Source organism: Triticum aestivum, chromosome 7B (assembly GCF_018294505.1).
Source record: "Triticum aestivum cultivar Chinese Spring chromosome 7B, IWGSC CS RefSeq v2.1, whole genome shotgun sequence".
Taxonomy (NCBI): domain Eukaryota; kingdom Viridiplantae; phylum Streptophyta; class Magnoliopsida; order Poales; family Poaceae; genus Triticum; species Triticum aestivum.
The window spans coordinates 712,239,208-712,252,513 of record NC_057813.1 but is presented as its reverse complement, the minus strand read 5'-3'; the positions used below and the strand labels follow the sequence as shown (position 1 = coordinate 712,252,513).

Here is a 13,306-nt window from a genome sequence, read left to right as displayed (position 1 = left end):
ATCCTGGCTCCGCCCCTGACCCTATATGATAAGATGTATCTACGTATGTTGGAGCTATTCCTTTGGCCACTTTGTATAGTCTATAGTGCTTATGCTGGAGTACTAGGCTACCTTGTGTTGTCAACATGGCTGTCAGCTTGGCCATTTTGTTCAAAACATCAGTTGTGATATAAGATTGTATATATGATAAAAGGAATTTCGACCTCCGCCAAAAATTATAGAGAAAAGTAGAATGTTCTGCCCCAAATTGGTTTTCGAGGCGGACTGTTCGGAAGTGATTGAGTTGATGTGAGTTGGAGACATCGGACCTGCACAGCTATTTATGATGATTGTAATTTTCTTAGCCGCTATTTTGACCATATTAGCTTTGATCGTTGTCCTAGGGAAGCCCATAAGGCGGCTCATGTTTTAGCTAGTCATGGTGAGAGTTCCTTGAACACTGTTTGGGACACAGACCCTGATGTCGGACTTTGAATGGAAGGAGGTGCCTTCCATTCTTCCTACCGTGGTTAGTACGCTGCGATGCAGATGGTTAGTGGTGTCTCGAGACATGGATGCCAGGGTGGCGGCCCAAGGATGGTGGTCCGCATGGTTGGCTCTCCGGCGGTCGCCATTGCGGTGGCGGTTGCTATGCCTCTTGATCGTCTGGGCGGTGAGGGGGTAGCGGCAGTTGGTTCGGGCTCCCTCTATGTCGTTCGCAGTGGCGACACCCAGAGCCAGACCTGGAGATTTCTGCTCATCGCGGGTGTCTTGGTACCTCGTGGTGCCACGTGTGAGCTGTCGAACGAAAGCTCCGCGCCTTAGCGTCGACGGTGGTGACACGTTGGGTGCCTCTTTTCTCTTACGGACATCATTGTGGTTCTCCTCTCTGCGTCAGGGTTCCGAGTGAAGATCTATGTCTGTACCGACCTCACCAGTGGTGATACTTTGTGTCGTCCCTCCTCCAGAGGGCATGTCGTGGCATAGTTTCGAGCCTGCTGTGTTATACTTCGGCAATGTAGTCATGTGCGTTTGTGTTGATCTGTTATCCTAGGACCTACTTTGTAAGAGGGCCTACTTGGCCTACTCGCTACTTTGTGTTTGATCCTGTACAGTGGTTTAAGTTTTATCTTCGGTTTTTTTTGGCATGGTAATACATGTCTGATCAATAAAATAGAAGTATAGTTACAAGCTATGTAACATCGACATAATAGGACTGAGAAGATAGGACAATCATATGTAAAAAATCACCGTATGTCCGTCTCCACCAAGGAAAAGTAGACAGACCACCTCTTCACCCGAGTTCAACGCGGCTCCATCGCCGATCGGCAGTTTACGGACATCCAAAGTAGTTTGCCTGAAGCAAGACCATTGTCGTTGAAAGAATGTGGGCAACGTGTCACCGAACACGCCATCAAACTCTAAAACTGACACCCCATGATTACGACGTCGGAGAAAGAAACAAGAACTGTCAGCCTTCAACCACAAACCCTTCACAATATGCACCATCTTCCATCTGTCACTTGCGTGGACAACCGTCTACGCGTACTCCTTGACGACAAAGCCTTCATGCTCCATCATGACGTCGGAGACAACTCCACTGCAATGGGACAGAGCAAAAGGAGAGACACACCTGATGGAGTCGCCGTCGCCGCCGCGCCTACACCATCCATGAACCCTAACGCTGTCAATATGAAGGATCGGCAAACACACGATGCCATCAACTCCGAGGCGCCGACATGAAAGGCACCGCCGGTATGAGAGTGGAGTTGAGGCAGATTTATTCGATCAGATAAATCCAAACCCTAACTACAGAGCGGTGGAACGGGGTTCCCTATCTATAAAGCAAGGCGAGGGCCTGTTTGGAGAACAATACCATTCGACTTCCAGTAAACATTATAATATAGACTAATTACATAAATGAGTTTGTTTAGGACACATCTAGATGTGTTTTAATTATTGTGCATCCAAATGACTCCATCAGACATAAGAAGAAAAAAAGGAAAATAACTGCATGAATCTTTAGGTAATATCAATGATATTGAACTTGGATGTGCAATACTTAGCACACATCTAAATTTGCTTTAGTAAAACCGTACATACTTGGCTTCTCCGATCAAGGATTGACCTAGTACAGATTGATGCGTATGTTGACTACGAAACAAACAAACAAAAGCAGGGAGACACACGACAGAAATTAAGCCCTAGCTAGCGTGTCGACTGAAAGGCTGCGGCCGTACGTGCCGTGGCCTAGCCTAGCTAGGGCATATACGTATCCAACGATTTCTCCATCGATCTCCCGTGCAACGAGTTCATCCGCTACCGCATCGATTCTCTGGCAAGGCTCTGCAAGCGTCGATGGGGGAAGGTCGGAATGTCAGTCGCCGGCTTTCCTCCTCCCAGCAGTTAGGTTTAGGTATCCTGGCCGGCAGAGCGGACCACATCAGCGACCTTCCAGACGACCTACTCCTTCTCGTCCTCGCCCGCCTCCGCTGCGCCGCAACCGCCGCGCGAGCTAGCGTGCTCTCTCGCCGGTGGCGCGGCCTCTGGGCCTGCCTCCACCAGATCATCTTGCGCGATGTTGTGTTTGAGAAGCTCGAAGCTGTGCTTGATGGCTTATCTCCTGCGGTTTCCGTCCTTGAGATCCACTTCTCCAATGGTACCTGCAGCCGCGAGGCTTCCAGCGTCAGGTCGCTGCTGTGCGCTGCCACACGGCTTGCGCCGCAGAAGTTCGTCCTTACCCTCCCTGGTCTCATCATACCTAATTCCAGCTGGGTCGAATTGCCATGCTTCCATCATGCCACCTCGATTGTGTTCGACTCACCCAAATTATTCCTCCGTGTGCCGTCTGATGTCGAGTTCCCCACGCTTGAAACTTTATCTCTCTTGGACTGCGTGATCGACCACATTGACGACTTGCTCTCGCGCTGCCCGCGTCTGCTGGTGCTCAGGCTCAGGCGGACGCAATTTGGGTATTAACGGCAGGAACATGAGGGTCCACTCGGCGTCGCTAGAGGAGCTTGTCGCGGAGAACGTATGGATACACGGTGTTGACATCGCGGCTCCCTCGCTTAAGCAATTGGTGATGTCCATGCACACTTACGACGAGCTCAATGTCTCCATCTTGGCACCATTGGTGGAGAAGATGTCGTGGCAGTGCTTGTTTGCATGGGTACCTGGGAAAATTGCTTTTTCTCCTTGGTGCCTTCATAGGTTGCTGCTAGAGACGGCTGAGAAACAGGGACAACCCACTTCGTTACACATTCATGCCTCTACCTGCAATGTGTGTTTCCTCTAATTCTCAAATCTCAGTTTTACTTGAGTTGCTGACTAACTAAATTTTGTAAATAATACGTATTCCTGCCAAATTATTTCTCAGAACTCGCTAATTTCTCCTGGTCAAGTGGAAAAGGGTACACGGGAGATTCAGAAGCATATGCTTTATGCATTCTCTGTTTTGGAGTTACATCTAGAAACAACTGGGCACATATTTGGAGCATTCGTGTTTCATATCATTGGAATCAACCAGATTCGTAGTGCTATGCAGAGTCTTAAGGTTGCCCTATGGAGATCAAAAGTAATTTCTACTTTTTTGATTGTATTTATTCTAAATAACCAGTTGTGTAGTTATTATTATTTTCTGGCTGTAGGAGAAAGAAGGATGCCCAACAAATTGTCCTTGTGATCCCGTGAACTGGAAAACCCAAACTATTGCCTTGACTGCTCTCCAAGAAATGGAAATCTATGGCTTCATTGGAGAGGATCACGAGTTTGATTTCTTGAAATTGGTAATAAAGTCTGCACCAATGATTAAAAGAGTGATTCTGAGGTTGTCACATGAGGTATCATCAAGTCGCGATGGACACACAAAAATATGCAACATGGTTAGGTTGTATACTTCCGTGGAATATCATGTTTATCTTAGCTCTGGTGAGTATGTGTCGTGCATGCATCACTAGCATGATCATCGCTCCGGATTCGCTGCCTTTGCGTGGCTAAGGTAGCCACACTACAGTACCGCTACCTTTGCCCAACCTGAGCCGCCAGATTTTTGTTCAACGCACCAGATGACGCTACAGTACGATGCTACAGTGTAGCATCTACAGGAGCAAAACAGTACACTGCTATCATCGGTGAACACTCTCGTACAGTGAATCGATCTGGACCATTCTTTCTAGATCGGACGCTTCGCAGTGGCTAAGTTAGGCTACTGTAGCTGAGACTTAGCCATTGCAAGTCAGCCAAGCCGGGCCGCATGATCATAGGGGAACTAATAATGTAATTGTTATTTCTTCTAAGTTTTCTCAAAATATACAGTTAAGTCGTTAGTGCGTTTTCATTTGTGAACTGTCTCTAGGTTGGTTGAGCATGTATCCTAGTAACTGCTCTATTTCTGCTGAAGTTGTTTGCATACCTCTTATCTATATGAAAAATTGTAAATGGAAGATGAATGGTGGACTGGGTTGATTTCAAGAATCGCGCTGAATGGTGGAAGTTTGGATACCTCTTATCCTAGACACGCCTCGTGTCTACTTGCTATTTAAACGTGGCTAGATGTCTGGCAAGAACCAGACAACACATCTGCTCTCCATCTCCTCCTTGCACCACACTCTCAATGTCATCCGGCGAGCAGAAAAAGGAGTTCGGCATCAAAGCTGGTTGGGTGGCCTGTCGAGCCCATCAGATACAGGCCGGCACACTCCAGGCAACTCATCGCTCAACCTCTCTCGCCGCTCCAGGCCGGCACCACCATGGGCGAGGTGCGGCCTCTATGCCAGCGCGCGGACGAGCAACTCTCTCACTTGCCCACGCGCTTTCCTGCCCGAATCCAGTTGCCCGGTTCCAGAGCATCAACGTCGTGCCGGACCGGAGCGGATGTGACCTCTCACTGGAGCCAACACTGAAGCGGCACGCCGCCAGAGAGTGTCGCTCGCTGTACGCTTACTACACACGCCTTCTCTCTGCACTAACATGTCATCCGTCAGACAGCCTACGTCCATTAAACTCGCGCATGTGCCGAGAAAATTACTCCGGTCACATGTCCGGCAGGCATTAAACATACTCCAGTTGGCGCCTCGCATCAGCCCGCTATTTATACCTGGCTGGCAAGAACAGCACAACACCTCCGCTATCCATCTCCTCCTTGCATCAGACTCTTCATGGCATCCAGCGAGCAGGAAAAGGATTTCTCCGGCAATAAAGCTGGTTGGGTAGCCCGTCGAGCCAACCAACTCGCTTCTCCAGGCTGACGTGTGGAGGACATGGAGGAGCCTGCCGGCATGGGCATCGTGGAGGACGTGCACGATCTCGTGTCGTCGATCTCCGCCCGCGCCATCCGCCGCGAGCGTCGGCTATACCGCGCCCTCTAGGCGGAGAAAGAAACCGCCATCATGGAGATCGACGATGCGGCCACCACGCCCACCGTTGCCACCACTAGCGACGAATAGTAGACCGCGGGAGTCCGCCGCCACTTGGGTCCCAAGAAGGCCATCACCACCGGCATAGCTCGTGACATTGCCCTCTTCACGGGGGCGTATGATAAAGGCGGGGTGTCCCAATCTTTCGGTGAGATGATAACTATCAATTTGGTGAAGATGACTTTGGACGATCCGACTACAAACGTGCACGGCGTTGCGCCTTAGCAATCGCTAAACCAACTTCGAGAGGTTATTGATCACGCCGGAGCACAATCAACCTGACCACGAAGGTCTATTCCTGCAAGCAATCGAAGAACAAGCAAGAATATGACAATAGCAATCTGAATATTGCGAGTATATATGAAGTATTGATAAAAGTGGGGATCCGTAAGCGGTCTTGGTCTGGTCGTTGGACACAAACGAAGTACACGAAGTTGCAATGGCTAACTTTTAACTAAACAAATCCCAAGGGAAAAGCTACTAGATGGATCTACTTATATAGGAGCAAGGGGTGGCGGCCAAGGAGGTGGGAGGACGTCCCAAGGCAGCCTAAAACTAATCCTTGGTCGTACAAGGCCAATGGGCCCAAGTGGAGGTGATGTAACACCTTTGGACTTGTAGTTTGACTCGGATTCTGCTGCAGCATCAGATTGTTTCGTCCATAACTCAACACTCCGAATGAATTTTAAGGTGAATCCAATTGGGTTGGAAAGTGTACGAAATCTAGTTTCCAACAAAAAAGAAGAATCACCCAATTCGGAGTCCATATGAAAAAGTTGTTGGCATTTTGAGTCAGGTATGTATGTGCAGTCCGAATCTGAATCCAGAACATGAGAGACTTGGACTCTATCTTCTCTTGGGCCAAAAGTGACGTGAGAGAACTTTTTGAACAGCAAGTAAATATCTCTTTCTCCCTTATCTTCATATGTGGATTGTACAAATGTCCCATACACCTGCAATTAGACATGGCACAAAAGTTTGTGAAGTATTTTTGTCCTGGATGACATAAATAAATTATTGCATAGTTTGCATTAGAAATCACCTCACAAATATACATTATGCAATATTTTTGGTCGTATCCAAGGTAGTCATGTCCTCATCAGCGTAGGATACGATAATTGTCTCCCCCCACCCCGCCCCCCACCCCGGCCCAAAAACCAACTTTGATCCGTCCTTCACTGAGGCAATGGTTATTGTTCCCTCCCGCTGAAGCATATACGTCACGGGCTCACGGCAATCCAATGATCGGCTTTGTCCGCCGCAACCAGCGATAGACTAGGTTAGAATAGACTAGCCTAGACCGTTATAATTTAGTTGAAATATGTCCGGAATGTGAATATTTTCATCCACTTTATATGAAGATCATCCGGTTTGCATGTAATACGCCCAGTTAGTTCAAATGCGGTTTGAAATGTATGCGGCTACGATTGGATGATTGGCTCCCGCAACCGTGTCCGCGGACTAGTCACCCGGTCCGCAGTCGGATGTGGTGTCCAGTTTGGGGGTCAACATTGAAGTGATTGAGCTCAGCCAATGTTCATTTGTCGAAGCGTCGAAGTTAGCGTGTTCAAGGATTCAAGTCCTCAAACAATGTTTAATTGTCAAAGTTATTATGCTCGACCTATCTCAGACATGTACCCCATGTTATTGTGTTAATCCTATAATATTATTGCTTTTCACTGTTTCATTTCATTTGGATATATCATGTGCTACTTCTCAGAAATTAGATTAAGCGGCAGAGAATGTTCACTTCATAGCTCTTCACTTTGACGCTTACATGAACAAAATGGGATCTCTGGTTAGCTCACTCTATTAACTTGCAGTTGTGCTATCATTCTTCTCTTCTCATAACATTGCAGCCTTATATGGTGAGCAAAAATGCATCTGTATTTTCCTAAGTAATTATTCCTTTGCTCAGTTTTTACAGATTATATAACTGCGTTGATGAATGAACTCACTAGTTAAGAGGTACCCCTGCAGCGCACCTAGGCAAGCCTGTGCCTCGATGTCCGTTAACGCCGTATTCTCCATGCCGCTCTCAGGAGACTGAGTAGCGCTGCTGCTCCACTTGGTAGTGGTTCCGGCCGGTGACATGGGTACAGGTACGGCCCCTCCGGATCATGCTGCCTCATCCGCTTGGCGAGCAACCCGTCGAGTGCGCTCCTGGTGACGGACCTCTCAGACCTGGTGGAGGGCCTGCGACCGGCTGAGCAGTGGAGGAGCGCTGTCCCTGTAGAGCCAGCGGAGAGAGGAGAGGAGCCGGCAAGGGGAGGAGCGAGGCCGGCGCAGCCGCTGTTGACGTTGTGGAATAGGAAGGTGCCGAGTCGCTGATCCGTTAATTTCAGATCAGGAGGTTTTTTCCTTTTCCTTTTCCTTTCAAATTTCAATCCATAGCAATGGTGCAACAACAAAAAAATCCAGATCATGACTAACAGAGCTAGTGAATATAACTTCTGACCTTTTTAGAAAAGACAATTGAATATAACTAGCCTACAGCTCCAGTGTACTGCTAAAACAATGGCTCTTTTGAAAGCTTGCACCAAACAGACAACTTCCAGAAACCGAATCAAATTTTAAGGCGTTCTCATCATGTGAATGGATGAGCACATGGGGGTTTAAGATAAAACACATGATTCCACAGAAGGATAGGCCCCGAAGATGTTGTATATTTTTGTGCATCCGTTGTTACTTGAAGTTGCAGAGGCCTTATGTGATAGCTTCACATTCATTCGTGTAAGCATTGGCGCACATTCGAATATCAGTTTTAAGAAATCAATCTCATGTTCGCCTCCTTCGAATCGGTGGATCTCCACTTCTTCAAGAGCAGTCAAGAAGATAGTCTGGGATCTCCAATTTGTGGGAACACAAGGACAATCTGGTGGGCATCTATCTTCCACCTAAAACGACAATCTATATGTGAATTACTTACTAGTATAATGCATTAGCAAGATATACAATCGGGGCAGAGAATTACCATCGATTTCTGTAGGAAGATCTTAAGCCTCTGCATATCATTACGAATTCGGTCTATCCCAAAGAGATGAAAAACCAATGCTCCATAAACATGCCCGCTTGTTTTGAGATATAGCTCCAAAACAGAGAAGGCAACAACCATATGCTTCTCTATCTCCCGCGTAAACTTGACTGCTTCTCCGTGTAAAATACGGGAACGCTGAATTTTTTTTGGCAGGAGACTGATATAGACATCTAAGTGACTCAATCAAACTAGAAAAAAAAGGAAAAAGGACGAAATAAAATGCTTGCACGAATCTTAGCATAAACTCAATGGCACAGGACTTAGATGTGCAATACTTAGAGCACATCTAGATGTGCTTTAGTAAAACTGATATATAATTCATGAAATTCAGTTTAATCATAGCTTGCAGTAAATAGAAGAGGAGAAGGGACGCACGGTGCACGCATGAATGTGCAGCGAAGGGAGTTGTCCTTGTCTCTCTGCCGTCTGCAGCCTCAGCTGCTCGAGCCGCCAAAGACCAAAGGCAACATACCAGCCGGTATAACGGCAGTACCAGGAGACCTTCTCCAACATTGGTGCCAAAACAGAGATGGTGACCTCCGAGTTCGAGGCCATTAAGGATATGGTCAGTTGCTTAAGCGAGGGGGCAAGAATGTGGACATGCTGTATCCATGATGCCTGGTCTTGCACGACAAGCTCCTGCAGCGACGCCGAGTGGACAGTGAGGTCTTGTTTGCGAGACCAAAGACACTTTATCTTCAGCCTGAACATGCGCAGGCGCGGGCAGCGGGAGAGCAAGGTATCAAGGTTGACAAGGCAGCCTGAGAGGGACAGCGTCTCCAGCACGGGAAACTCGACTCCGGTCGGCACCCGGAGGAATAAGATGCGCGAGTCCAGCACGATCGAGGTGGCGCGGTAGAAGCATGGCAGTTCGGCATTGGTCGAGATGCACTGGAGGTGGAAGACGAACTTCTCAGGTGCGAGACGAGCGGCGGCGCGCAGCAGCGAATCGACGACAGCGGGGTCGGGCCAGCGATCCTCTGGGATCTGCCTCTGTGGGACGCGGATTTCAACGAGGGAAACCGCGGGACAGTCGATGCTGCCGAGGGCTGCTTCGAGAGAAGCCAACGCGACATCGCAGAAGACGATCTGGTGGAGCCCGGTCCAGAGGCCGCGCCACCGGCGGGAGAGGACACCGGTGCGCGCGGCGGCGGCGGTGCAGCGTAGGCCAGCTAGAACGAGGATGAGCAGGTCGTCAGGGAGGGCGCTGATGCGGTCCTCTCTCTGCTGCTGGGAGGAACGCAGGCTATGCCCTGATCTCAACTCCATTGGAGTTTGGTGTACCAATGGCTCGAACTTGTCGATCGTCTTATTCCCGGGAGCGTGGATCGTGAAATACTAGTTTCTTGTCTCTGCCGCTCGGCCGCTCCTGTGCTCCGGTTCCTCTAGGGCGTTGGTACGCTAGGGTTTAACGGTGGTGCATATGTTTGCCTAAAAAACAGAAAAGCGCATATTGTGTCCGGAGACTGGAAGGTGCAGATCGATGGTCCAGTTTTTTTTTTGTACGCTTCCAAAGTCTTTTTTTTTTGCGAAATACACGCTTCCAAAGTTTTATAGACACAAATCGAGTTTTGCATACTCTAGAAAAATAACAATTATAGTGCTTAAGTTTTGTTTCGAGACACTATTGTAGATTTACTAGGAACCCTAGTTACACGCCTGCCAGCAACCTCTAGTTATTAGTTCGGCGCAAAAAAAGGAAGCAACTCTAGTAGTGCAGCCATATCGTCAACCTCCTTAACGCATATAAATCACGCTTCATATGGATATGGAGGCTACCGAGCCATAGCGCAAACACATAATTGCTATAAAAAGTATGCTCCATCTTTTTCTCCATATGGAACGTGTTTACGTGTGGTAGAAGGACCTTTTTCTTCCAAACAATGGAAGTTTTTGAACTGGGATTTCAACTTGTATTTACAAAACGAATTTCAGCAAGGAACAACTAGGATTGATTTGAACAAACATAAAACTATACGATTCTCTAAATTCAACTACGTGTTCTTCCTCCTCTTGGAAGTGACCTCACAGGCAGGGTAGGCTTCAGCTGCTGTGACTTCCGCAGTGACGTGATCGACAAACGATTGTGCGTCCTGGATGCAGGGATACGGCCACACTTTTTAAGGCCGACATGAGCGTTGCTTCCATTTCTGTATAGGCGGTCGTCAAGATGTGGTTAGTACCAAAGGGTAAGGACCACAATTTTAAATAGCGAGTTGTGACAAATAGCGACTGCCATATAATGTGTTAGTCAATGTGTTTAGCGTGGTGCCCCTCAAAACGCTAGCTCTCTATTTAGAACTTTGGTGATGCTTGAGAAAAAATAATGCCATTCAGTTATCAGGCTGAATTTCATGCAAGATATGATGATTCTAAAGAATATAAATCAAGTTATAGTCAAATAATTGTGAGATGCCAAGGCAAATGACGGATGTGGTCCCCGAGGCCATGCCACCAACGGGAAAGGACGTCGTGCTGCGCAACAAAGGTAGGCCCAAGAGGAGCAGCAGGTCGTCGGAGAGGGTGCTGAACTGATGCAGTCCTCCCTCTTCTGCTGCTGGGAGAAATGCAAGTCGGAGACCTCAGGCTGCAAACCGACTAACTGTAGCAGCAAGAAGTCGTCAAGTCAGCCAAATGCTTTCTCATATGCGTGCATTGCATACCTTCAGATGGAGAGACCAACAATGGTGCAACGAGGTAGGAACAAGTGTTGGTGAATCGCAGGGCAAATCTCCTTTGGCAGATAGACAAAAGAGCAAAGCAAGAGGGGTAAATCCACATCCATCCCTCTGCCAATGGAGCAGTTGCCCTGCAATGCGCCTTCACACTCTCATACATACAGTATGCACCTATCTCACTCTCTAATCACCGCCACTGGCATATGTTCCTTCCTGTTCTAGCTATTTTTTGATGTTGTCACCGGCGTTGGTTGGTGAGAGGAGGAGAACCGACGGCGCAACGTATTTATGCGCTACTGAAAACGGCATATCCATCGAGCATGTGCTCCTTTTCCTTTCATCGCATTTGCAACCGATACCATGGATCGAGACCAATAGGAGGAGGAAAGAAAAGGTTCGCCCAAACGAAAGGCCAAAGAAAAAGAGAATAATATTACTGCTTTATTCCGATATCATATTAGATCGGATGCCTTTTCTGTTTGCGACTTGGATTCCCTGTTTCCTTCTTTGTGAGAAAGCTATCCCAATGCACGAGGGGGAGAAAGCTTGGAGAGGGGAATCAACAAAGGATCAGGAAGAGAATGTGTTGCTACCACAAGCTAGGCAGAGGATCAACCGATCTCGCACAACCTTTCTCTCGCTCCACTAGCAAGATGCCATGGACACTGCTCCACTGAATGTGATGTTGTCGGGAGTTCGTGACCATTTCCATCTTTTGCTATGTATCTCTACTCATGTCTGCGTTGGTGAATAGCATCCACGGTTTATTTTTGTCCAACCACTTTCGTCCGGTTTTTTCACTGGTTTTTTCGTCCCCTTCCCCCACCCCACCCCAACGCACGCACCCCAAAAAAAGCCTCCGCACTAAACACCTCTCCTACTGATCCCCTCGAGGAGACGCCGCCGCCATCGTGCGATCTTCCAACTGACGCAGATGCACGAGACCGCCGCAGCCGATCTCGCAGAGAAGACCTCGCTAGATCTCGTGCGATCTCGCTGCCGCCGCCGTACGGGATCGCCGCCATGGTACTGGATCTCGCAGAGAAGACCCCGCTAGATCTCGTGCGATCTCGCAGAGATGACAGGATTAATTTCCAAATTCAGTTTCGATTTTGAGGGAAACCTGCGCGCGCTCTCGTCCAATCTCAACCCACCTAAATTGCAGAGCTTTTTCTTAGAAGCCCTATGAATCTGGACGGAGGGAGTAAGTCATCTTAGGATGTGCACCGTGCCCAAAGAAGAGGAGAAAACGAGAGACCTTAATGTTTATTTGCTAATTAATAGCATTGCATGCAATGAACTAACCACTGCATGTCGTGTTTGATAGTCTTAAGTCATTAAAAGCATGCACACACCTCGTCTCTTATTGGTTGACTAGTATAATGCCCGTGCGTTGCTACGGGCTCCTTGTATATGACAATGGTTGTATGATATATACTTTACCCTTCTACTAATCATGCTTACCCATCATTGTCGACCTTTTTATGTAAAGACCCTCTTTCTCACCCTGTCTCTCATCTCCACTCTCTTCTTTCTCTCTCTCCATCCATTTCCCTATTGTATCCCGATCTTCTCCATCCTCTAAAATTCCCTCAATCAGTTACTTAAGTGTTAGATTATACACAAAATAATATTTTGCAGGACTAAGTATTATACTTGCCACCACAATGAAGGAATTTCATGGAAATTGTTGTGGGCAATTCGCTCTATCCTTAAAAGTTTTCAAGGGTCATGGAAAAATATTTTTGTGGAGCACTACAACACACTCCACACATATGGTGGTGTAATTTTTCTGTTTCTGATAAGAAAACTTATAATTTTTTATCTATTTGTCTGAAGCGTTATAAGCAAGATAGTTCAGTTATTGTGGATGTCATGATATGAACGGGAATATCTGCAAGTTTAAAATATTTGATGGCAATGACTATCATAAACCAAGTCATTACAAACACTACTTGCCTTGGTCCATCAAGTATTCTCGAGATTTTAGTACTGTAATATCAAGTCAACACTGTTTAGAAAATTTAGCCCATTGAAAAAGGTTGGAACTGTGCATCCAAAGAACGTACCGGAAGAAGGGATCGCGCAACCTTATCTCGAAGAGGGCCGCAGTGACCTCCACGGGGATCGGGAGGTAGCCCCTGCTCCGCCACGCTGCGGTCTGCACCAATGAAACAGTCATAGATTTCTCACCA

General features: G+C 47.5%; 1 protein-coding gene across 1 annotated transcript; it reads right to left on the bottom strand.

Annotated features, from left to right (window-relative positions):
• Positions 1 to 7,864: 7,864 nt before the first annotated feature.
• Positions 7,865 to 9,817, bottom strand: LOC123162815 (uncharacterized). Its single transcript, XM_044580573.1, has 3 exons — positions 8,809 to 9,817; positions 8,371 to 8,568; positions 7,865 to 8,293 (listed from the first exon to the last, which is right to left on the bottom strand). The coding sequence occupies exons 1-3, from the start codon at positions 9,700 to 9,702 to the stop codon at positions 8,012 to 8,014; spliced, it is 1,374 nt and encodes a 457-aa protein (XP_044436508.1). The 5' UTR covers positions 9,703 to 9,817; the 3' UTR covers positions 7,865 to 8,011.
• Between the last annotated feature and the right edge of the window lie 3,489 nt (positions 9,818 to 13,306).